Consider the following 26,625-nt stretch of genomic DNA (forward strand, 5'->3'; position numbering starts at 1 on the left):
AGATCATCAGTGTCTGAATGACCTCCAATTAAAAAAGACCATATGCAAATGGGTATTTTTTAACTATGACTTTCCTTATTGCCTCATTATGCAAATATCCAAACACAATATAATTAGAAATTATATTAATTACTAGCTATACATTGATGCTATAGCTGGAAGTGAGTGAGGTTAAGATAGAGTGATAAAGCCACAGCTAAATAGTTCTATGTGAACCTTAAACAGATTGGTCTTGTGAATTTAATTCAGGGGAGGGCTGGTAGCAGCCGAAGGGACATTCACAGAAAGAAAATGCATAGACACCCACCAGGGGAACATATAAAGGGTCATCAAATGCTGTCTGAAATCCTTATTACACCTGGCACCTCGGTGGATACATGAAAACAAGACAATGTAAGGTAGGGGCCAAAACAGAGCAGCCCTATGGTCAATTGTGCCCCATGCACCCCTTGCCATTGCCCCCCTGATTTGATTAGTAGCTTTTGTCTTTGACATCATGGGATGGTGACTGACATCATTACATCTATTTTAGGAATTGTTCATGGTTGGAAAACATGAAAAGCACATGAACCTATGTTAGACACAAGCCTCATACATACTAACAGAGACTTTGCGACTGAATTATAATATAGTTACACAACTTATATTTAGGCTAGTAATTTGACATTGTACTGGAATGAAGTGTGGATATTTTTTTACATGAAATTTCATAATACTTTGGCCAGATGGCCTCAGTAGGATTAACGAACTACGAATGTTACAAATCAAACAAAATCAGGGAGATATATGCATGTTGTATATAATAGTTGCAGCAACAATAAACATGTTTTTTTTTATTTCTAGGACAGTAACACTCAACAAGATGAACCAGAAATCTAGTAGCCTACTTTCCCGCTGAACAGAAAATCGTGTGACTTCTATTTATCTATACATTACAACTATTTCTACCAGCAGACAAGAAAGCATTGAAAGGGACTAAGAACAAAGAATACCTACTTTAACAACCTGTTAAGACCTATCATAAGTGAATCATTGTAGAAGATGGATGATAATTACAGAAACAACTCACAATTTTACCAAGGAGCTCGGGATATAGCCAAAGAAGTAAAAAGGCAAACTAGCCGCCAAGCCATGGATGATTACTCAAGGTATCAAGATAACACATATGAAGGTTACTCAGCTAATGACAGTTACTACAACAGCGGAGAAAATGCCCATCAAGATGAAGATGCCCAGAGTGATGCCACAGAAGGCCATGATGAAGATGATGAGATATATGAAGGGGAGTATCAGGGTATCCCTCACCCTGATGACATACACGCCCAACATAAAGACACTTCACTTAGAGATGAGTTTAAAGACCAAGCCGACCTTATGGCAGAGAGATCGGAGGATGCAGAACAGTTTGCCTATGAATATGAGAACATCATACAGGAATGTGGCCATGGACGTTTCCAGTGGACTCTCTTCTTTGTATTAGGCCTTGCATTGATGGCAGATGGAGTGGAAGTGTTTGTTGTAGGGTTTGTCCTTCCAAGTGCAGAGAAAGACATGTGTCTATCACGGTCAAACAAAGGGATGTTAGGTATGTATGGAAGCTATCGTTTTAATTATTTATATTTTTTAAATAGTTGTACTTAACATTTGTACTGCAGGGATATTCTTACCAGGACATTAATATAGTATATTAATTTATTCAACAAAGTTATTTATAAGAATGCAACATGTTCATGTATTTTATAATATAAAGGCAGTTTCATGTACAAATGAATAATGCATTTCGTATTTCCCTATATATAAAAAAGTTCTTAAGGTGTGCATTGTACAGATGGAAACCATGTCTTAGAAAATGACTTTGTTTTAATTAATGTGACCCATTAGCATCATTTTATATGTATTACTCCCTGTTGTTCGAGAAAGTATTATTGTTATTATTTTCATTGGCACACACAAGCACAATTTTACAATCAGTTTCCCTTTTAGTATCAAAATCTTAGTGTCCACATATTATGAAAATAAAGCCACATTTTTATATGTCATATAACATTATATGTCTTGGGGATGAAATCTGAATTGTATTACATTTGATAAAGAATCATTAATGATCTGGGATGGACTAATTAATGAGTCATTTAATCTCTGACAAAATGCGTCACGCTAGTGGGCAATGTTCCCTCTAATTTTTCTTAGGTGGTGTGCGCAGAAAATTTCTCTTGTGGAAAAAGTTTCCCAGAGCCAAAATTTTGTGCGCACAATATGCTTCTGCAAATGTTAAATTTAAATTCTTATTCTATATTTTTGGTATAGCTCGCTCATGGTTAATAACACTACATTATAGTGTGATAATGTAGTATAGGTTACACAACAGTATTACTTACTGTAATGTTTTTTTAAAGGAGAAATTCTCACTGCATAAGTAAATTATGAACGAATCATGAGCGGAGGCTCCAGGCCACATAAAGGATAAAAAAAAATTGCCAAAAACTGTTGTCCGCAGGGGCATAACTAGAGTATTTGGCACCTGGGGCTGATCCTGTACGTGGGACCCCCCCACACACACTTTAAAACTGCATAGCTTCTATCATTAGGCAAACATTGACAGGGGTACAGCATAACTGTTATCATTATTTACTAAGGCAGACATTGACGGTGGTACAACATAACACCTATCACTATATACTGAGGCAGACATTGACGGTGTTACAGCATAACTGCTATCATTCTATACTGAGGCAAACATTGACGGTGGTACAGCATAACTGCTATCATTATATACTGAGGCAAACATTGACGGTGGTACAGCATAACTGCTATCACTATATACTGAGGCAAACACTGACAGCAGAACATCTATCACCATATACAGAGCCACGCACTGATGGTGGTACAGCATAACACCTATCACTATATACAGAGGCACACATTGACCGTGGTACAACATAACACCTATCACTATACATTGTTGCCAGACATTGACAATAATGCAGCATAACCCCAATCACTAAATACTAAGCCAAGCATTGATGTGGTGTAGGCCTACCACTTAAGTGTCTGGCCTAGTATATATATATATACATCCATGCTATCACACACACACTCATTCACAAACATTCAGTTTAAACTACAGCATAACACCCATCCCTCTCACACACTTACTAATTCACTCTCACACACTTACTAATTCACTCTCACAGAATGTTTTCCTACCTGTCACTTTTCCTCCTCTTCGTTCTTCCTCTTCTGTGTCCTCTCCTTCCAGTGCAGTGGAGGCGGTGGGCGTGGCTTCAGTGCTGTGCGCCGGGATATGACATCAAATCCCGACGCACAGCATCAGTTGCCGCGCGCATCGAAAGGGAGCATGATCGGAGGTCTGCATTAACAGACCTCCAGCTTCCTTGATTTTTTTAAAGACGGTTAGAGGGAGATCCTTGATCTCCCCAACCGAGCTTGCTCCTCTAGCGGCGAACATTACTGTCCGTCTCTGGAGGGGTGTCGTGCACACAACTAGTAGCGGGCCGCCCCTTTTGGTACGCTACTGGTTGTGCGCACAATTTTTGTTCGTGTGCGCTCCCTCTGAAAGCTATGTGCGCTCGCACAAGCGCACAGCTTAGAGGGAACACTGCTAGTGGGGGTCTGGCCGGCACCTGCACTGAAGAGCTGCAATACATTTTCACTTTGCTCCTGGCCACACAAAAGTACATAGTCTTCCCCAAGTTGACATGTGTATATATATAGTCCAGGTCATATTTTGTAGCACTATTCAGGGTTTACAGCAACATTAAAACAACTCCACATGGTATAAAGTGAGAGCTTACATTTCTTTTTATACCAAAATACAGTTTGTAATCAGAGATCAATTAGGGCATAGAATTTCACACATTTTTCAGCTCTCCCTATTTTTTTTTAAAACAAATCTGACTCTTGTAAATCACAGAATATTCTAGGATAGAATATCAGATTGTTAATAATTACACAATACCCTGAAAATAGATCTACAAATTACCTGTCATCTGTTATCTACAGCCAACTTCTAAAAATAAAATAAGTGCAGAGAAAAAAGGTCCAAAACCGAGGAGGATATTAATTAAAAACACAAACTTAGAACTTTGATTTCAATACATAAAAAAAAATGTTATCCACAATGCTCCCAGTGAATGAAATTCGGTTTAATACTACATGACCCAATAGGAAATATTAAAACAATATATAATCAAAACAATTTTAAAGATTCATTTGAGTTTTCAGTTAAATATAATTAGCTGTACAAGTGCAACATAGATTCCTCATAAAGCCATATTTTCTGAAATTCATGTTAATCAATACTTTGTTCTTTAGTTTACATGTCATCATTATTTTCAATTCTTGTGTTTTACAATAGCTTTTTATAATATTTCCCTTGAAAATGTTACAGGACAATAAGGTATAATATCATACATATCATAGCTTAACAGAGGCTGAGTTTTTTTTTAAAGAAGAAGGCTAAAATTAGACAAAGCTCAAAATGAATTGAGTTTAATTAATTTTCTGATGCAAAATGACAAGATAGTATTTAATGAAATTATTCAATTGCTACTATATGACATTTTTTCTCATGAAAAAGACAATTCTATCAACTCCAGCTCGCTGTACAATTTAACTGTTTTGTGTGGGGGCGACACAGTAAATCTTTATCATTTGTTTCTATCGCTGGCAATCTGTCAAATTAGGTCAAGCACATAAATGTAGTTTCTAAATGTTGTTTGTTTATTTTTAATGAGTTTGAGATCAAGGACTGATTAAGACCTGAGTCTTACATGAGGAAAAATGGACAGACTGGATGGTTCTTATCTGTCAAATTCTATGTTTCTAAGTTGTCATAATTCAAAAAGTCATACAATGTAGATAACTTACAAAAAAATGTTAGGGCATTGCCACATTGTCTTCTGCCAAAGGCATATTGTGAATTAACTAAAATGCAGTATGATTTTTTTGTATTCAATGTATTTTAATAACCCTATACAATTGAAGCAGGGAATAAATCATCTGCTTGCTTGTGGCTTTCATGTCCTAATATTATCATTACATGGGTAAAGCATTAGCTCAGAAGACAGGGCCGAGTCAAGTTTTCCACCATCTAACCATTTGGTAGACTAGGTAACATGATGTGGGACTCCTTTCAGATACTGTCTCATTAAAGGAGTAAAGAACAAACATAAAGTATTTAATAATAAAAGAAAAAATGCATATTCAATTAACGTGTTCTTTAAAATGAAAAAATTAAAAGACTTCCCAATGCTCCCTCATGGTCTGATGATTCTCACTACTGATTGGCTGCATACAGGGCCGGCCTTTGGGGTGTGCGACCTGTGCGACCGCACAGGGCGCCACACTCCAGGGGGCGCCGCCGCGGGGTCCGCTGCCGCCCCCTCTGCACCTAAATGAAAACATTGTTGTTTTTTTTTGTTGTTTTTTTTTAACTTTGTTAAATACATTTTTTTTACTTTATTTAACATGGAGGATGTTAAATAAAGTTAAAAAAACCAACAACAAAAAAAACCAACAAGTTCTCAGCAACCGCTCGACGCCCCTTACTCTCCGTGACTCCGTCGCGGTGCCGGCATCTCATGTTGTTTTGAAGGGGCAGAGGGGGGGGGTAGTTTGAAGGGGCAGAGGGGGGGGGGCGCCAGAGGAGTAGTTCGCACAGGGTGCCGGAACACCTAAGGCCGGCTCTGGCTGCATATGTGTCTTGTTAGAACCAACAAGCATCCTTTACAGTTTTTTTTATAAAGAGAGACATATGCTGTTCCGGCCTTCTAGATGAGATCACAGATATATGAGTTGCAATATTTTCTTCATTCACACGTTATTCCATGGAGGAAAACAAACCTGAGAAGGTTTTTTTTTCTATCGCACATATAATAAAATAACCTGCAAATTACTTTTACTGTTCACTGCAGCTTACATTTTGAATTTAGTAAATAGATAATTTGTCAATTTCGTAAATAGTTTGCTATTCAGATTCCTCATAAATGATAAAGTTCATATATTTGTATTTTTTAAAATGTATTCTGTGAGTTCCATCATATTATTTCAGTGACGGCTAAAATGATCCTCACCCTCTGAGTATAGACTGCTTGGTGTCATGTATGTACTGTCAACGATTTGTGAGATTCTTTCTCACTGTCCTTTCTGATGTAATTCTCTGTTGCTTGGTAAGTTTTATCATCCATTTGGACAGACAAAAAGAGAAAAACCCTGTGCAGAAATCTTTGAAATCTTTGTAGGAAGCCCAAAATTATGAAAATGATGCACAGCTGTTTTTATTAATTGTTGTCATCTGGCAGTTGCATTATTACAGCCGCTGATTACTGGCAGTTGTTAGGAAATACAGATGGTCATGTCAGTTTAATTGGACAATTTCATAATAATTAATATAATAATGTAGCATGAATTCCATATGAATTATGTCTTCAGAGGAAAGTGTTCTTCTGCAAATTATGTATGATTCCTACATAATAAATAATATTTGAAATACTATTTTCAAAAGAAAAAAATATATATATAGAAATAAGAAAACACCATCAAAGGCTTACAGTATAGCTTTGTGTTGGATGTCACAACGTGACGTAAATTGAGTTTACTTTTGAGGAACCCTTAAGCATAGCATTGTTTAATTGTTCTAGGTAAACTGTAGACAAATCCAAATGTTTGAACATCATTTCATGATTCAGTCCTTTGTTTGGGAGAAATATACAGTATTGTTCGCAACTGGGAGATGCATCGCTCTACTAAAAGGGGTAATTTTGTACAACAACAAAAAAAGTCACCCAAATGTGTGGTTTTGGGGCATAAGCCTGGGATTTATGTTTTTATGCTGACATACTATGCACAGCTATGTTATACAAGACATTTTGTATCTCAAGCCATGCTGGGTGGGAAACGTTGATGTACAGCAACCATTGGCAGGATGCTCATAAAGGAAACCAAGTTGTCAGCTTCTTTTGGCCTACAAGCCACAAGACCATCTACTAGATTCAGTGGCATTACTCAATAGTGGGAAGTACCCCCAGAAAAAGAGTACCGTTTTTATCACTTCATGGTTCTTTTGGAGATATCAAGATTTACAGAAGACTCCAGTCATAATCCATACACGCAACCGAACAGTATGTCCAATAGGTAGCTTTTGTGATTTCTACATAAGCTGTATGTATGCCAAGCATTAAGGAAATTACAGTTCCAAACTGTTTGAGCCATGGACACGTGGAATTAATATTTAAAATGCCCAAAAAATCTCTTATTACCAACAATAATATTCTAAAAATATTTTGTGGAGAAAAAAAAATGAATAGCATAAAGTGTGGAAAATTATGTTTATACTGAGACGTAAGTACAAAACAGCTGGTTCACACAAAGCCTTCCCAAACATGCCTATTAAATTGTACTGTTCCAAGTAGACCAAAATTCACTCATAACTATAAATAAATACAGTAACACCTACTTGGGGAACTAATAAGAAAGAAACAATATACTGTTCACCCACTCAGTGAACATTTGTGTATATTTTATTTGAAATAGTATGCATGGAAAATCATGTACTTCTGGAATCTCATTTGTGTCTTGATTGTCAGTTCTGGTATACATGTATAGAAATAATAAAATATAATCTTTTCCCTGTGCAATGTAACAATGAGCATTGTATTCTTCAAAGGAACAGCACACCATGTAACATCCTTTCATTTGTCTACATACCGCCAGGTTTAATAGTGTACCTTGGGATGATGCTTGGAGCATTTGTGTGGGGTGGTCTGGCAGATAAACTCGGAAGAAAAAAATGTCTTGTCATCTCACTCATCATCAATGCAGCCTTTTCATCCATCTCCTCCTTTGTGCAAGGTTATGGACTGTTTCTCTTCTGCCGCCTTATATCTGGGTTTGGGTAAGTATTTAGCTTGTAAGCCAATGACATTACATATGACATCACATACTTTATAACCTTTAGCATTAACCACCAGAACTATATTTACTAAATAGACATTTGTGATTTGTGTAAGTCAACATTTTTATGTGATGCCCTACTTTTAATGCCCTGTTTACCCACTGTACAGTACTGTGCAATATAAAGTAGTAATAATAATACATATTAAATATATTTACTTATTTAATATGCTAGTATGCTATTTCTTATTTGCAACGTTATTCATTAAAATATTAACAATGTTTCTTATAACATTAATAAAATTTGACTTTTTGTTTGTTTTGGTTATGTGTAGCAACACACCTAAACCCATGAGCATTTCCCCTGTGGTTTATAGCTCTTTGCTTGTTTTGTTTTTGTGCAGCATTGGGGGGTCCCTTCCCATCGTGTTTGCCTATTTCTCAGAATTTTTAGCTCGCGAGAAAAGGGGGGAACACTTGAGTTGGCTCTGTATGTTTTGGATGATTGGAGGAATCTATGCATCTGCAATGGCTTGGAGCATCATCCCACACTATGGTAAGACACTTTTAAGCTCTCAGATGTTATCCTGTTAACTTCAGAATTGTTAACTCCAATGCTATAGGTCCCGTACTGTATTACTCTAAGAAGAAGGGATTAGTCCAAAATTGCTTAAGTGTTCAGGACCAAGAATGCCAAAAGAATAAATGAATTGGTAGATCGTAATCACTGTAGAGAGAATGAGAACCACACAAAAGTTGTATCCCAGACACAAACAAAGTAGAGGATGTGGAAGAACAATATGGCCACCTGCTTCAAATACATATAAATCAAGATTGGCTAGCAGCAATATCCCTTATATTTGACCAAAATCCACCCTTGCCTGCAGGTGAATATAGTATCAGTAGGTTGTTTGAAGAGGCCAAGAATTTATTGGTGAGTAAGAAGATGTGGTGCAAGCAAATGGCTTGCATGCTTCTTAGGACCACAGTAGCAGAGGGCTTCCAGATATTCAGCATCTAAATGTATTACTTAGTGGTTAAGGTGGGCCAGGACTGGATTGAGGATTACAATTGGCCAAAGTGTGGTACAGAAGAAAAGCTGCTTCACAACTGAGATTAAAGAAATATACCTAACCAGTACAAAAACAGGGTATAGCTAGTGTGAGCTTCACACTACAAGTAGAAATTGACTTGACATTATGTTATTCTTTAAACCATTGTCTCACAGTTTTTCTTTAGTCCCATAATCAGAGAATAACTGGGTTATTTTGAAGGGTCTCTAATTGATTCTATCCTACCTGTTTATAGGATGAAAGGCAGATTGTACTCTAAAAGGTCATATTGTATTTGCATAGTTACTTAGGCAAGCATTCCAAGCTGATCAAGGTCTGAAACGGGTTGAATCTCAGCCATTTAATTATTTACCTTATACTACATTAGACTATCCCATCCAGATATTGTATACATGCTCAACTTGGGTCACATCTGAAAAAGAAAGGAGGCCCTTTAGCTATATCAGGGATGTATTATATTTGGTACTGTAATTTTAAGATATTTTCTACACATAGATATATGAAGTAGTCTCCTCAACACATTCCATGAGCATTGTACAAAATATATTTAGCCAATTAATCCCACTTAAACATATTTCAAACAGGGAAAATGAGAAACAGATTTGGTTCATACTCATTAAAAACTGGAAATAAAGTCAGTTTGTATTTGTATGGTTTATTTTATGTTTGTTCTCACAGGCTTCTGTGCACATATCAGAGCTAATATTTATAGAAAGAAACTGTGACATAAATGTTGAGTCTATATATGATAGCTAAAGCCAAAAGCATTGGCTACAAACACTGTGTCATAAATCATATGTTTTTTTTTAGGATGGGGCTTCAGTATGGGGACAAACTACCATTTCCACAGCTGGAGAGTGTTTGTCATTATTTGTGTCCTTCCGTGTACAGCTTCTATCATTGGAATGAAATTTATGCCAGAAAGTCCACGCTTCCTACTTGAGGTGAGAACAAACCCTTAAATTACCCAATATTTAGAATATAAAATGAAGTTTTGCAACAGGCATATGGTAAAAAGATATGGTCATCCAAGGCACATGTACTGTAAACCTCTACAAAATATGCTCTATTTCAATACAGACTTAGTAGAAGTCAGCATGGTTTTGTGAAAGACAAGTCTTTTCAAACAAACCTATTAGCATTCTATGAAGATGTCAATAAAAACATTAATCTAGGAGTGGCTGTTAATGGAAAATGTTCAAACTGGACCCAGGTATTTAGTGGAGTAGCTCAGGGGTCTGTCCTGGGCCCTCTTCTTTTTCATTTGTTTATTAATGATCTCCAATATTGCTTTGAGAGCCATGTGATGTGAACACTTTGAGAGTGTTTGATGAAGACACAAAATTAGGTAGGATAATACAGACTAACTTTGATGTTGCTTCTCTACAGGAGTATTTAGAAAGAGTGGGAGACTGGGCAGGCAAATTGGAAATTAAGTTCCATACAGACAAAGTTATGTATTATGGGAAAAATAATAATCCAACATAAATGATATCTTTCTTGAAAAAACTACTAAGAAGAATGATTTAGGAATAATAGTAGAGAACAGGCTTAGCAACAATTCACAATGCCAGTCGGCAGCTGCAAAGGCTAATAAGAAATTGGCATGTATAAAACAGAGTATTCATTCACAGGAGGAGCATATCATCTTGCCTCTTTATAAGTCAGTGATAAGACCTTGCATTAAATATGCAACTTTATTCAGGGCAACTGTCATTAAAAAAAGACATTATGGAGCTAGCTACAAAATTCCAAAATTAATAAGGGGATTGGAAGATCTTAGTTTTGAAGATAGACTAAAAAGGTTTTAGAGGGAGTATTATAATGTATAAATATGTGCAAAGCCATATAAAGATGTCTGGGAGAGCGAATATTTCAGACAATAAAGGAAGGGGTTCTTTACAGTAAGGTCAATAAAGGTATGGAATTCACTGTCAAGAGATGTCGTGCTATCAAATACAATGGATGCCTTCATAAATGATTTATAGAATAATATAATATATAGTATATATAGTAATATTTAACTTAAATAATATATATTAATATTTGCTTTTTTGCCTTCTTTTGGTCCAGAAGCAGGAAGGGTAGGTAGAAGGGTTGAACTTGAAGGTCTTCTTTAACCTAAATTAATATGTTACTATATTAGTCCAACCCAAGCCATACCAGAGCAGTCCTAAAGTCAGCAGTGAAATTGAAGCATACAGCGAGTGAAATGTCAAGTGAGGAATAAAGTGGTTGCCTCACATTATATGGTAGGTTTAAGTGTTCAAGTGCCACTGCTAGCTCTAACATGTTATAATCAATTTTACAAAGGCACTTGTAAATTAACAGCAACACTTGTGGTTCAGACATAACAGTAGCATTTTTATTTGGACTAATATACAGATGGGTAAGCATGATGAAGCTTGGATGATACTCAAGAAGATTCATGATACCAACATGCGGGCAAAGGGAGAACCAGAAAAAGTCTTCACAGTAAGTACTTTATTTCACCATCACATCTACTGGTAACCTAAGAGCATGGTTTGCTATATTTTCCATGTTTTAGCAGATTGTATTTATTTTTTTACAGCTTCCTTCCAACCAGTTTTGCAACAACTTAATATTACTTCTTTGTGTTGTAGTATGTTGTTTTTTTTGTGTGGGCATCATATATATATATTCCATTCTCACCCTTGGGAATTTGAGGGTTCTACAAAGTATCTTAGCTGTTCCTAGCAATGAACTCTTCTGGACGGAGTGTTCTGGTGTTTTTCCTGGAATCTTAGGAGTCACAGCCCCGAGTGCTCCTATGACCACTGGAACCACTTTCCACATCTTCTCAAGTTCTTCATTCAGGTCCTAGTACTTCTCCAGGATCTCATACTTCTTCTTCCTGATGTTGCTGTCACTTGGCACTGCTGTCTCCTAGTCCTTGTCTACCACAACGATGTCAGGTTGATTGGCCAGTACCTGGTTTTCCGTCTGGATCTGGAAGCCCCACGGGATCTTAGCCCTGCTATTCTCCACAAGCTTCTGTGGAATCACCTATTTGGACATGGGAGGGTTTAGCCCATGCTCCATGCAGATGTTCCTGTACACAATTCCAGCTACCTGGCTGTGCTGTTCAGTGTACGCTGTTCCTGTGAGCATCTTACACCTGCCACTATGTGTTGGACTGTATCAGAAGCCTCTCTACACAGCCTGCACCTTGGGTCCTATCTGGTGCGGGAGATGCCTGCCTCAATGGATCTAGTGCTTAGTGCCTGCTCTTGTGCTGTTATTATCAATGCCTCAGTGCTGTCTTTGAGTCCAGCCCTGTTCAGCCATTGGTACGATTTACCTATGTCAGCAACCTCAGCTATTTGCCGATGCTACATCCCATGCAGGGGTCTTGGCGTCACATGTTAATTCCTCTACTTAATCTTCCTTCCACGTCTCTTGCTGGTTCAGGCATTCTCTCAGCAGCTCACCTTTGAGTGCCACCTTACTGATGTACTCCTAGACAAACTGTGTTTCATCCGGGACAGTGGCTTTGACACTTACCAGACCCTGCCCACCTTGTTTTCAGGGGTGTACAGTCTCTGGGTCTCTGAGACGTGGAAACGTCTGTACATTGTGAGGTGCTTCTGGGGCTTAACATCGGCAGCTTCCATGTCTTCCTTTGGCCAGCTCACAAGGCTGGCAGAGTATCTGATGACTAGCAGAGTGTATGTGGTGATGGCAAGAATCTTACCATTGAGCTGGCTCTTTAGGATCTACCTTATCCTTTGATGGTACTTGGATGTTGCTGCCTTCCTTGCCTCCTTATCATGGTCCCCATGTGACTATTGGATGCCAATGTACTTGTAGCTGGACTGTATGATTCCTATGCACTCTGCTGGTAGTTCCCATCAGTTTTAAGTATCTTCCCTCTTTTTACTACAACCCAGCTGCACTTCTCCAGTCTGAATGGCATCTCAATGTCTGTCTGTCTTAAATCCGTGTCAGGCTGATGTCTTCCTTGTAGAGGAGGTGGCTGATGGTAGTTCCGCTCTTGAACTTGTACCTGTATCCAGTCCTTGTGATTTGCTGGCTGAGGGGGTTCAAGACTATAGAGAACAGCAGCCGGGACAGTGCATCACCTTGGTATATGCTGCACTTGATGGTCACTTGTGCACTTGTGCTAGCTGTCATGAGTTGGCTTCCTGTGTTATCTTCCTGACTCACGTTGAGTTGTTGAGGAAGGTCCTTTGACTTTGTATTCACAAAGTGTCTATTTGACCAGGCATTCACAGATTCATGTATGTGGAATTGAATCATAGGCTTTCCTGTAGTCAATTCAAGCTGTGCTCAGGTTAGTCTGTGTAGCATTTTAGTCTTGGGTGACTGCTCTGTCCATGATGCTTGGAGCTTGGAGCCTCTGGTGTTGTTCTCATTACCATTCTGAGCTGTGCTTATGTATTGGCCCATGTGGTCCGTCAGCTTGGTGGCTATGAGTCCTGATAGGACTTTCCATGTTGTGGGGAGGCAGGTTATTGGCCGGTAGTTGGAGGATGTTGTCTTTCATAATCAGCACTGTCCTTACTTATGTGTCCTTCCCAGTCTGGGTGGGAGCCTGTCAGTTTCTTCAGCCAGTATGGTCATTTCTGGGCCAGGTGCTGTCAAGTAGACTTGGGCACCAGGGGGCTCTTCGTGTTCGTCTTCGTGCTCGTCTTCGGGGAAAAAAAAATCTTCGTATTCCGCGAATATTCGCCCGTTCCTGTCTTCTTTTCGGGCGAATATTCGTTTTTTCTTCGTTTTTTCCGGTTAAGGGGTTAATACGGGGTTAACGCAGCTCTGGCGCCAGTACTTTAAATGTGTGTATCAGCAACTCCATTGGTCGCCAGCAGGGGGCCTCCTGCTGTCGACCAATGATCACAGTACCATATATAGCTAATATATTCTCGGGCAGAATATTCTGCTACTCAGTGTAAAACCAACAGAGGGCAGCATTCTGTCCGATGATATATTAGCCATATGTGGCAGTGTGTTAATTTTCATTTATTAATTATTTAAATAAAATATATTTCCATGATCCGCTGGTCTCCCCACTGCAACAGTTAAATGTCCGCACTCACGGACATTAATTTTGTCGAATTTACAAACTCTTTTTTTCTATTTATTTTGGGTTTTTTTGTATTAAACTGTTAGACGAAAGGATCATGGGAATAAATGCAAATGAGCACACGGCCCCATATGGCTTATATATTTTTGGACAGAATGCTGCCCTCTGTTGGTTTTACATTAAGTAGCATATGTTTGAAATCCAAAGTTATTCTGCTACTCAACGTAAAAGCAACAGAGGGCAGCATTCTGTCCGAAGATATATTAGCCATATGTGGCAATGTGTTCATTTTCATTTATTAATTATTTAAATAAAATATATTTCCATGATCCGCTGGTCTCCCCGCTGCAACAGTTAAATGTCCGCACTCGCGGACATTAATTTTGTCGAACTTCCAAACTCTTTTTTTCTATTTATTTAGGGGTTTTTTTGTATTAAACTGTTAGACTATGGCTAATATATCTTTGGACAGAATGCTGCCCTCTGTTGGTTTTACGTCGAGTAGCAGAATAACTTTGGATTTCAAACATATGCTACTTAATGTAAAACCAACAGAGGGCAGCATTCTGTCCAAAGATATATAAGCCATATGGGGCCGTGTGCTCATTTGCATTTATTCCCATGATCCTTTCGTCTAACAGTTGAATACAAAAAAACCCCAAAATAAATAGAAAAAAAGAGTTTGGAAGTTCGACAAAATTAATGTCCGCGAGTGCGGACATTTAACTGTTGCAGCGGGGAGACCAGCGGATCATGGAAATATATTTTATTTAAATAATTAATAAATGAAAATGAACACATTGCCACATATGGCTAATATATCTTCGGACAGAATGCTGCCCTCTGTTGGTTTTACACCGAGTAGCAGAATAACTTTGGATTTCAAGCATATGCTACTTAATTTAAAACCAACAGAGGGCAGCATTGTGTCCGAAGTTATAGTAAGTTATTTATGCTAAGTTAAATGTCTGTACCGGCGACTTTGTTGGTCGCTGGCACTGACATTTAACTGACACAGCGGGGAGACCACTGGTGTCTCTGCTGTGTCAGTTAAATGTCCGTACCGGCGACTTTGTTGGTCGCTGGCACGGACTTTTAACTGTTGCAGCAGGGTCCCAGGTTATTTTTTTTTTTCTGCCTAGCAACTAGTGGTAAGGGGCCGTGCGAGTGAGCCTATTGGTCGCTTGCACAGCCCTTTACCCTACGGATTTCTGCTCCCGTTATCCAACGCAGCATCGCAGGGGTTAACGGGAGCGGAAATCCCGCGATGCTGTGAAGATAAGGTAAATTAGATGGGGAAGGGACCGGGGAGAATAGTAGACGAAGGCGAAGATTCTTCGTGTGTGAGTCTTCGTCTTCGCCTACGTTTTACCGGCACTGTCTTCTCTTCTTCATGTCTTCGGAACGAACACGAAAACGCACTCTTCGTGTTCGTTTTCATGTTCGCCCGAAGACGAATGCACAAGTCTACTGTCAAGCTGTTCATGTTATTGATCCTGCTTCTAACACATCAACTTTGAGGATGAAATGTTCACTTGCTGTCTAATATATCCCACCCACTGACAGGTGCCATGATAACAAGATTATCAGTGTTATTCACTTCACCTATTAGTGGTCTTGGATGATTGGTGTATATGATCACTATGATAATATATTTGACACAAATAAATTACCTAATAGGGTATTTCTGGATTGGGACCCTGTGAAATTACTCATTCGAGCTAACAATACTGTAACATATGATATGACTATTAAGCAAAGGGTTGTAAATCAGAAAGGTGTTATGAAGAACATTCCCTAGAGTGGGCTACACCTTAGGGCACCTCTAATGTTCATATATGAACACGCTGAAAATCACTACCGGCTGGTTGGCAATACAGTTAAGGATATGACAATGCTGGATGAAAAATACCCCTTGAAGTTATATTGATACCCTATACACATTTTCATCCCTGGTCCTCCTAATGACCAATAGTAGTTTTGATGTCATGAGTACTGGTGAGCTTTACCACACACAGTATTTGCAACTTTTTATTTCTGAGCAAACATTATTTAATTTCAATTAATCAAACCAAAAGCACATACCAGAGTAAATACATTGTGTAGCACTTGCATATGTTTGGATGACTGCCTCTGTTTCCCTTCTGAGCTAATGAGAGTAAAAATGTGGTTCACATTGTGTGTCTAGTTGGGAAATCCATTCCTATGTCCTGTTGTCTTAACACTGACAAATTTCACTGACATGATAGAACAAGGCAGGTGGAGTCCCAAGTTCAAGGTACAACTTGCTACTTGGGCTGATCCTGGGATTCTCAAGCAATTTTCACACAAAAAAATAAATATAGATAACTTTAAAACAGTACATTTAATAAAATAAAAAAAAAAAACAACACAAACAATAACAGTTTTCATGGCTTGATTACATTTTATCTCATATGCAATTCTTCCCTTAAATTTATTTATTACTTTAAAAGTTTGAGAATAACCTTTTCCTTAAACAATCATACTTGATTGCACACAAAAAAAAACAGACATAGAAAAAAATGTGTAACACAGATTGGGCATAAATGGATCCTTTTTATTTTCATTTGAACAGGTTTCCCATATCAAGACACCAAAACAAATGGATGAATTTATAGAAATTCAGAGTTCCACTGGAACATGGTTTCAGCGTTGGTTTGTCAGGATCATGACTCTCGTTAAGCAGGTAGAGTAACACATCCTAATCATTATCAGAAAAGCTGTTGGGCAAATTATTCTCTTCTGTGGGTCATACAAACATTGGCATTTATTTGGCCTGTGATGAAACCTTGACCATAAAATTCATTTATGACCCTAGATTTGGTAAAAATTCCAAAACGGCTTCCTAATGTAAACCAAGTATACTTTTGCTGTGCAATGTCCTGTAAACAGATTGATGCAATTTCCATCTCTTTTCTTTTTAGGTATGGGAGAACATGTTGTTTTGTTTCACTGGACAGTTTCGGAGGAACACTGTATTTTTGGCTGTGGTTTGGTTTACAATGTCATTAAGGTAACCTGATTTACCTTTTTTGTAAGTATTAATGTTTCCACTTATGTTACAGGCAAAATAATGATACACGTTGTCTCTTGTTCTTAACAGTTACTATGGTCTTACTGTGTGGTTCCCCGACACAATCCGTTACCTACAAGACGAGGCCTATGCAAGCAAGGTGAAAATATTTCATGGTGAAAAAGTAAATAACTTTGAATTTAACTTCACTCTGGAAAATCAAATACACAAGGATGGAACTTATGAAAATGACAAGTAAGTGAACTTCAACTTTAGAAAAACAGTGTTCTACTTTGGTTTAGTTTTACAAGAAGAATTTATACTTGGGTAAAAAAGACATTTTAGAATTGATGAACGTTTCGTATAAAGCCTTTTAATCAATGTATTCATCCTTTTTAATATATATGTATGCTTTTATGTAAATGGTTTTTTATTGTTGGCATCTGGTCATCTTGGGCTGCAGAATTTTCCTTAAAAGTACTTAGGTTGCATTCCACAAACATTCCATGCCGGCTAAGAAATGCATTTCTCCCGCATTGATATATTTGCGAAATCTCAGCAATACACCAAGGACACTGTCATATTTATTACATTTTCTATACTGCTGGTTGTAATACAAAAATATACAGATTGCCTACCCTATAGTCACAGATAATATTTTTTTATTACCGTATTTGCCTGAATATAGGCAGCACTTTCCCCCCCCCACTTTAAGTCTTTAAAGTGGGGGTGCGGTCTATATTCGGGGTCTAGCGCAGGAATGCGCAATTCGTATCGCCCGATGCCTGGGACATGCAGTTCCGGGAGCCGGGCAGGCAAGGGAGGTTGTCTAAGCGCATCGTGCAGACGTTCACCGGCAATGTTCCCTCTAATTTTTCTTAGGTGGTGTGCGCAGAAAATTTCTCTTGTGCAAAAATTTTCCCAGAGCCAAAATTTTGTGCGCACAATATGCTTCTGCAAATGTTAAATTTAAATTGTTATTCTATATTTTTGGTACAACTCGCTCATGGTTAATAACACTACATTATAGTGTGATAATGTAGTATTAGTTATACAACAGTATTACTTACTGTAATGTTTTTTAAAGGTGAAATTCTCACTGCATAAGTAAATTATGAGCGAATCACGAGCGGAGGCTCCAGGCCGCATAAAGGATAAAAAAAAATTGGGAAAAACTGTTGTGCGCAGGGGCGTAGAGTATTTGGCACCTGGGGCGGATCCTGTACGTGGAACCCCCCCACACACACTCTTTAAAACTGCATAACTTCTATCGTTAGGCAAACATTGACAGGGGTACAGCATAACTTATCATTATTTACTAAGGCAGACATTGACGGTGGTACAACATAACACCTATCACTATATACTGAAGCAGACATTGACCGTGTTACAGCATAACTGCTATCATTATATACTGAGGCAAACATTGACGGTGGTACAGCATAACTGCTATCATTATATACTAAGGCAAACATTGACGGTGGTACAGCATAACTGCTAACATTATGTAGTGAAGCAAACATTGACAGTGGTACAGAATAACTGCTATCACTATATACTGAGGCAAACATTGAGGATGGTACAGCATAACTGCTATCATTATATACTGAGGCAAACACTGACAGTGGTACAGCAGAACATCTATCACTATATACTGAGGCACGCACTGACGGTGGTACAGCATAACACCTATCACTATATACAGAAGCACACATTGACCGTGGTACAACACAACACCTATCACTATACATTGAGCCAGACATTGACAATAATGCAGCATTACCCCAATCACTATATACTAAGCCAAACATTGATGTGGTGTAGGTCTACCACTTTAGTGTCTGGCCTAGTATCATATATATATATATATATATATATATATATATATGAAAATTCTGGACCTGAAAATGTAGCATTCACTTGACTGAAACCGAAAATGACCCCCCCCCCACACCTTTAAAAACAAAAAAAAAACACTTTTATTAAAAGTAACACATCAAAATTAGACAAAAAAATTAACCATATATATATATATATGATAAACAGCAATCACACTCCTATCATGTCCAGGTTCTAGCATGTACTGGTTGCTTGGGCATGATAGGAGTGGGATTGCTGTTAGCAATCATATATATATATTAATATTGTTATCGAATTCTTCTGTGCAATTTTGGTGTGTTACTTACTTTTAATAAAGGTGTGGTTAGCACACCAAAATTAAACAAAAAAAATATAATTGCTAACAGCAATCTCACTCCTATCATGCTTAGGCAGCCAGTACATGCTGGAACCTGAGCATGATAGGAATATGATTACAGCCTCCCTATGCCATGCTATCCCCCCCACACACTTACACATCCATGCTATCACACACACACACACACACTCATTCACAAACATTCAGTTTAAACTACAGCATAACACCCATCACTCTCACACACTTTCTAATTCACTCACACAGAATGTTTTCCTACCTGTCACTTTTCCTTCTCTTCGTTCTTCCTCTTCTGCGTCCTCTCCTTCCAGTGCAGTGGAGGCGGTGGGCGTGGCTTCAGTGCTGTCAGCATCAGTTGCCGCGCGCATCGCAATTTTTTTTTTTTAAGACGGTTAGAGATCCTTGATCTCCCTCTAACCGAGTCTGCACCTCTAGTGGCGGACATTACTGTCCGTCTCTGGAGGGGTGCCGTGCACACAACCAGTAGCAGACCCCCCCCCCCCCCGTTCGGTACGCTACTGGTTGTGCGCACAATTTTTGTTCATGTGCGCTCCCTCTTAAAGCTATGTGCGCGCGCACAAGCGCACAGTTTAGAGGGAACACTGTTCACCGGCTGCGGCGATGCGCATAAACAACCACCGCTGCTGGCACATCTGCTCGATGTGCTCTAACAATATCCCTTGCCAGAATCCCATGTCCCCTAATTTTCAGCCGAACAGAAGGAAGGAAGGGCAGGAGACGAAATTCATTGCCTGAAAACGAATGGGCATAAGACTAACTGAAAAAATTGGTTTTTGGCCCATTTGCACTAGTCTACAAATGATTTATGATTTTTTTTTTATTTTCTAAAATAGTGGAGTACATTAGTACCATATAGTTCGAAATAGTTGGTTATATTTTTTAATCATCAAAAGAAAAATACAAAATAACATTGTCCAACCTGTATAAATAAACACAAAAAATCCCCCAAGGAATATTGCTCACAGAGGAGGGAGCATGACATGCGCACATATCATCAAGGGTCAAACATATAGTAAAAAAAAACTTACAGGTGAAGAACTAATGGATACATATTTATTCTTGTAAAACAAAAAAATACATAAAATGCAATGCTCACAAAGTGGAGCGGTGAGCAGACTTTTCAGAGCCTCACAAACATAGCCAGAAAAAGTAGTAGTATAATAGTCCCTTCAGATTTCTCAAAAGCCGCTGGTAACCCTCTGTAGGCTGTGCTGTTACTCCTCTTCCTCGATACATAATCAATGTAATCACCAACACGTTTCGCCTGCCAATCAGGCTTCTACAAAGCGCTGACATGCATAGTATTCATTCTCTCTCTCCCATGATATTCCTTATATAATGATTATATCATTATATTATGTAAAGTATACGCATCAGAATAAAAGAACCTTTGAAACTGCAGGTGAAATCTCCTTATTATGAAAAGAAGACTGACAGTAAGAAGGTGAATACTTTTGGACCGGCTCTTCTGGGGGTCTGATTCAGGCTGCCATTATTATTTGGATTCGGATTTATATATTTGTAGATCAGGAATCCGACCAGGCAGCAGCAAAGGCAAAATGACACAAGTGTCACTGATGCTAAAACAGCAATCAATTTCACATCCAGTTCATTTTGGCCGTTCTTTGGAGGCGTGCTTGGTACCGTCTTCAACTTGCCGTAATCATCATGCCGATTAGCAGGCAGAGGAGCAGGACAGACTTCTGCAACCAGCAGAAATAAGAACAAAACTACCAGCTTCATCTTCCTTCTTCTATCAATCCAACAAAGTGGTGGCCTGAGCCTGTGTCCTGCCCACATACACCCAGCTTTTATTGCATCACAGAGCTATGAGGCAACAACTGCTGTTAAAGCTGTAATCTTTGCAATTTAGCAGACATGTACAAAATATACTGTTTATTTTTATAATATAATTTGGTGTTTGTTTTGTAACTACTTATAGGATTTCGAATGCATTCATCAGTATAATATTACAGCAGATTCAAAGAGATAGTAATTAACTGTGATATATGGAAGAAGGCATATAAAAGTAATGATGCAACCGCAACATGGTGGGAATATAGTGAAGGCCCCAGTTAGCGTGAAGCATGCTTCTATCACCACGGCTACCAATAAGTTGTTCCTGCTGAATTGGTTTATGTGGTGATAAGGTAATGTTCCAAACTTTGCACAATTTTTGGGAAGGTGACAAGGAAATGGACATCATGTAGCATTACTAAATTCGTCAACTAAACAGGCTGTGATATTTAATTTAAAGTTTATATACTGTTGTATAAAGTGTATATAGAGTGGGGACAGTATATATAGAGGCTATGGATACTATGCACGTCAGCACATTGAACAGGTCTGATTGGCAGACGAAACACATGAGCGTGATTACAGCGATTATCCAGAAACTGTAGGAGTAACCGAAACACGTCCAAGACATTACAAGCCCCGTTTACTAATTCATTTCTGGCTGTGTTTGTGAGCCTCTGAAAGGTGTGCTTACCACTACAATTTGTAAGCCTTACATTTTCATTTTTTTGTTTAGGAATAATAAATCTATATCTTATTTTGGATTTGCCTTGAGTTCTTCACCTGCAAACTTTTTACTATATGTTTATGTTTGATATGTATGTTAGATTGGTCACCCTATATTGATTATTTATTTTTACAATTTGTACGTTAACAATCCTCCTTGCCGGCACTTCCCACGGCGGGGGATGTCCCCCGCCGGCCCGTCAAGACCCCGGGGAGTCTGCACTGGTAAGTCTGGGGGGGGCACATCTTGGGGGCAGAGTGGCAGCATATCTCGTGGGAGGGCACATCTTGGGGCCAAAGTGGCAGCATATCTCGGGGGAGGGCAGAGTGGAAGCATATCTCGGGGGTGGGCATAGTGGCAGCATATCTATTCCACTAAGTGTTTTTTTTTTTAATTAAGAAAATTTTTTCTTTAAAAAAATCACCTAACTTTTAGGGTGCGGACTATTTTCGTGTGTGGCCTATAATCAAGCCAATACGGTAATTATCCAACAGTGACACCTGGTGGAGAGTAGCAGAATGTTAAACTTAAGCTTTTGATTACAAAAGAAGCTAAATTTAAAAAAAGTAAAGGTTTCATTTGCAGGGGCTTATTCTGCAGTATCTGAGTTTCAACCACAACCAATTCTGTTATGTCAGATAAATTAATTGTTCATATATTTCTAGAACCCAGTTTAAAGTATCCAGAGCCTGATGTCTTTTCACTAAGTTGAGATGCCCTACTTGCACATCTCATAATTATATATATATATATATATATATATATGTATCAAAATATACTATGAGTCAGTGGGATAATCATGAACAATGCAGAAAGCACAATAATTGGATCCATAAATTAACTAAAATATGTATTGATCAATAAATAACTTAACACACACAAACTTTTGGATAGAAAAGGCTGTGAAATTTTATTGGGAATAACAGTTGGTATGCATATATTACCCTATCATTACCAGTTTACGTTAACAGAAATAAATGATTCGCCAGAACCAAACATACTAAAAAAACAAATTACCCCAGTCAACTATCTGTTGAGGACTCTTGCCATCCAATAAAATGACCACAACATAAAACAATAATTAATTTGGGGGAGAGCATACCTTACTCCCCTCTTTTACAGCTTATAGCTCTTGACTTGGCAACAGTCCGTCTCTGCACCCTTATTAAAAAATCACCTTGTTTTGCTGCTGTGCTACCAATGCTCAACATCCTACCTGTGAGATGACCTCTAATCTGCCCAGTACCTTAATGTTACTGCTTGGGTGCTGGACTAACACTGTGCCCCGTTCCTAATCTGCCTGTCCCACAGTGGCATAGCCTCTAATTCGTCCAGCACATTAATTTTACTGCTCAGTTGCTGAACTAACCTTGTGTACCCTCCTAATCTGCTTGTTCCCTAAACACTGCACCTATAAAAATCCACAAGGTGATTCTGGTGACTTTCAATGACATTGGACCTACTGGGGATGGTGCCAGAAATTCTAAGCAAAGTGAATAATATTTTTTGAATGGAGGTAGAAAAACATACACCTTTCACTGTAACTTGTAGGGTTGTACCCAATTCCTCAAAACTATAAAAAGTAAGTGAAATGAACTAGTCAATTTTTTTAGAGAGACCCCTGCTTTATATTTTAGAGACCCATTGTGCAGTTAGCAATTTCTTCAGGGATCCATATTGGTCATCTGTGGTCCTTGTACTTTGGATAGCTCTTGTTCTCAATCCTACTGAAAAAAACAAAACAAGAACCAGATACTTCCAGAAATAATTTGTTCAACCAGCATTTCTGATGACATTTTGAAATGGCATTTTTAGATAATGATATAAAATTATTTTTCAGGTTTGTCAAGATGAAACTGAAATACGTCACATTTGAAGACTCAACCTTTAATGAATGCTATTTTGAAGACGTGACTTCCAGTGGCACTTACTTTAAAAACTGTGTCATAGAGTCTACTGTTTTTTATAATACAGGTAACAAAACGAGGCATTTCCAAGTTATTCTGAAGAAAAAATGCCTTCTGGTTTAATCTGACATTTGAATAAATCAACAACTTTAAACTATAATAATTATACTTTTTTACAATGTCTTCACCAAGTTCCATTATAAGTGTATAACCTGTGGGGTTTCAACTTTCATCGCGGTAGCTATGGCCAAGAATAATCATGTAAGATTTTCTCATAGACATATGTGTCTGGAGCACCACTATTTATGGCATAAGCGTGCAGTATTTATACAAAAGATCCAAACACCTGAAACCATATCATTTTTGGAGCCAACAAGATCATTGGAAGCAATAGTAAATAATACAACTGATTAAAATTGAAGTAATAAAATTGTTTCCAATTACAACGTTTATGCCATTCCCTCAAAATAAAATAAAACGAATGTTAAAAAGTACAACTTTTTTTTGCCAAATTGTACAATTTAATATACATAATACACATATGGTGTTATGATTAGGATAAGCAGTTCCTCTTTATCGGGCATTATGTATATACCTTTGGAGAAGGCATCTCACTTCTTGCTCTGAAGATTAGCATGTTTATTCCTGCATATTAAGTTATTCCTTCCCTTTGCTGGAAGCTGAGAGGTCCTGGAATCGGTAGAAAGTGGGGATGAGAAAGAAGATTTCCTAAAAGGAAAATAATTTGATACCATCTGCCCATGTGCTTTCAGCCAAATATTTCCAAAGGAATTCCATTAATTAAAAAAAAAGTTATGTTATCATGACATTTGCTAATTAACATTTGTTACGGTGTCTTCTTTCAGATCTCTACAAGGACAAGTTTATTGACTGCACATTTATAAACAGCTCCTTCTATAGTGAGAAAGAGGGATGCCACCTCGACTTTGAAGAAGATAACGATTTTCTAATTTACCTGGTCAGTTTTCTTGGTAGTTTATCGGTGTTACCTGGTAATATCATCTCAGCTCTTCTTATGGATAAAATTGGAAGGATACGAATGATTGGTAAGTACAACTGTTTCTTTGTAACTGAATAAAGTGAATAATTGATGTTTAAAACTACAGAAACATGATTTTCAGCACCCTGATTGTCTGTCTGTGGTAAGTTTTATTTTGTCTTTTAATGTAATATTATCCTCTCTGGTGCCAAAGGGAGGCGTGTCTGTATCTATATGACTTTTCGTTTGACACTAGTTTATTTGAATCAGCACGGCCAACGTTTCTGACCACTTCCAGTCCTTTCTCAAGATATATATATATATATATATATATATATATATATTATGGCAAACCACTACTAAGACTGAAGTGGTGTCTGGGATTTTACTATAAGTGTATAGTCTTCTAGGGTAGGAATATATGCTTGTTTTTTTAGCATTTACATAAACAAAATAAACAAATAATAAAACAAATCTTTGGGTAACTTGTCTGCTTACCAATTTAAAAAAATGTGATTGTCTCAAAGGATGTCTGGCAGTGTCTTGCACCTGCTCTGCTCACAACTTACTCCTCCGGGTCTAGGGTTAGCCTGCTCTTTATAGCCCTTAATAAGCCCTAATCAATTAACTGGACTTTTCATTACACAGACACCCTGTTAGTGGGATGGAGAACGGGTCCAGCCTGGTCTTCTAGATACGCCACCCAGGACCCAAAATACACAGAATAAGACATAGCAAATATTATACTATACTCTCCCTGGGGCCGTACTTTCCCCCTATACAGTGCAGGAACTGTAACACTCAGGGTCCTAAATACACACCGTTTAGGACCACACCTCTCACTCTGCCACCGTATATCTATATATATATATATATATATATAGATAGATATATATGCTGTTTCACTATTTTTCTTTGATAGTTTAATGTCTCATTGAAGACCATTTTGTGATGGGTTGAAACATATAGGAATATAAGACATTTGGTATTGTAAAACATGATAATACCTGTGGGCCTAGGTTTCTTTTTCAATTTTAACACTGACAGGTTAACTGCTAAAATGTATTTTCATACCATCTGTTAAAACCGCATAGTTACTGTTCTTCTGTGCCCTGTTTGTAGCTGGGTCCATGCTGATATCAGCGGTTTGCTGCTTCTTCCTGTTTTTTGGTAACAGCGAGTCAGCGATGATTGGCTGGCAGTGCCTCTTTTGTGGTACCAGTATTGCTGCATGGAATGCCTTGGATGTAATCACTGTTGAGCTGTACCCCACAAATAAAAGGTAACATGCCCAGTTATTTTGGTGTCTCTATTATATTGCAATATTATATTGTAATATTCTATTGTAACATTCTATTGCAAACAATATGTTCAAAGCTGGACTAGGATGAAATATAGTCCTGGGTATTTAAATCACACCAGCCCAGGTAAAGTGGTTGAATGCTCCCTCAGTCCAATAGTTCCTGGGCATTTGCTCTATATGACCTATGGCCAGTTTAAGCAGGTGAACTTGAAGGGTTAGTCAGGAACACAATGCTGTTTGGTTATCTGTCTGTGGATACATTTTGCTTCTTCTTTGTGATATGTTTATTTCAACCACTGTGTAGCTTCTCTTCATGACATATACCATATACCAAGTAGGGGAGCAGACCTGTATTAAAACATTTTTTTAAATATTTCTTCCACAGAGCAACTGCCTTTGGAATCTTGAATGGTCTCTGCAAGTTAGCTGCTATCTTTGGAAACTCAATTTTTGCTTCATTTGTTGGGATCACAAAGGTGGTTCCTATTCTTCTTGCATCCACTGCTCTTGTAGGAGGAGGCCTTTTATCCCTTCGTCTGCCTGAGACTCGAGAACTGGTCCTCATGTGA

General features: G+C 38.1%; 1 protein-coding gene across 3 annotated transcripts; it reads left to right on the forward strand.

The window, feature by feature from the left end:
• Positions 1 to 1,041: 1,041 nt before the first annotated feature.
• On the forward strand, positions 1,042 to 26,625 carry LOC149300019 (synaptic vesicle glycoprotein 2B-like). Of its 3 annotated transcripts, XM_089485634.1 has the most exons (12): positions 1,042 to 1,585; positions 7,735 to 7,915; positions 8,319 to 8,470; positions 9,798 to 9,931; positions 11,373 to 11,462; positions 16,649 to 16,759; positions 16,998 to 17,086; positions 17,177 to 17,341; positions 23,687 to 23,820; positions 24,620 to 24,820; positions 25,876 to 26,035; positions 26,442 to 26,625. In XM_089485634.1, exons 1-12 carry the CDS (start codon positions 1,042 to 1,044, stop codon positions 26,623 to 26,625), a joined length of 2,145 nt encoding a protein of 714 aa, XP_089341760.1. The 3 variants fall into 3 exon arrangements, with proteins under 3 accessions (XP_089341760.1, XP_089341762.1, XP_089341763.1); XM_089485636.1 differs by lacking the exon at positions 24,620 to 24,820 and having other exon boundaries at positions 1,132 to 1,585; XM_089485637.1 differs by lacking the exons at positions 7,735 to 7,915; positions 8,319 to 8,470 and having other exon boundaries at positions 1,132 to 1,585.

This window comes from Sceloporus occidentalis, unplaced genomic scaffold, assembly GCF_023333645.1.
Source record: "Sceloporus occidentalis isolate IW3139 unplaced genomic scaffold, rSceOcc1.0.p SCAF_26, whole genome shotgun sequence".
NCBI lineage: Eukaryota > Metazoa > Chordata > Lepidosauria > Squamata > Phrynosomatidae > Sceloporus > Sceloporus occidentalis.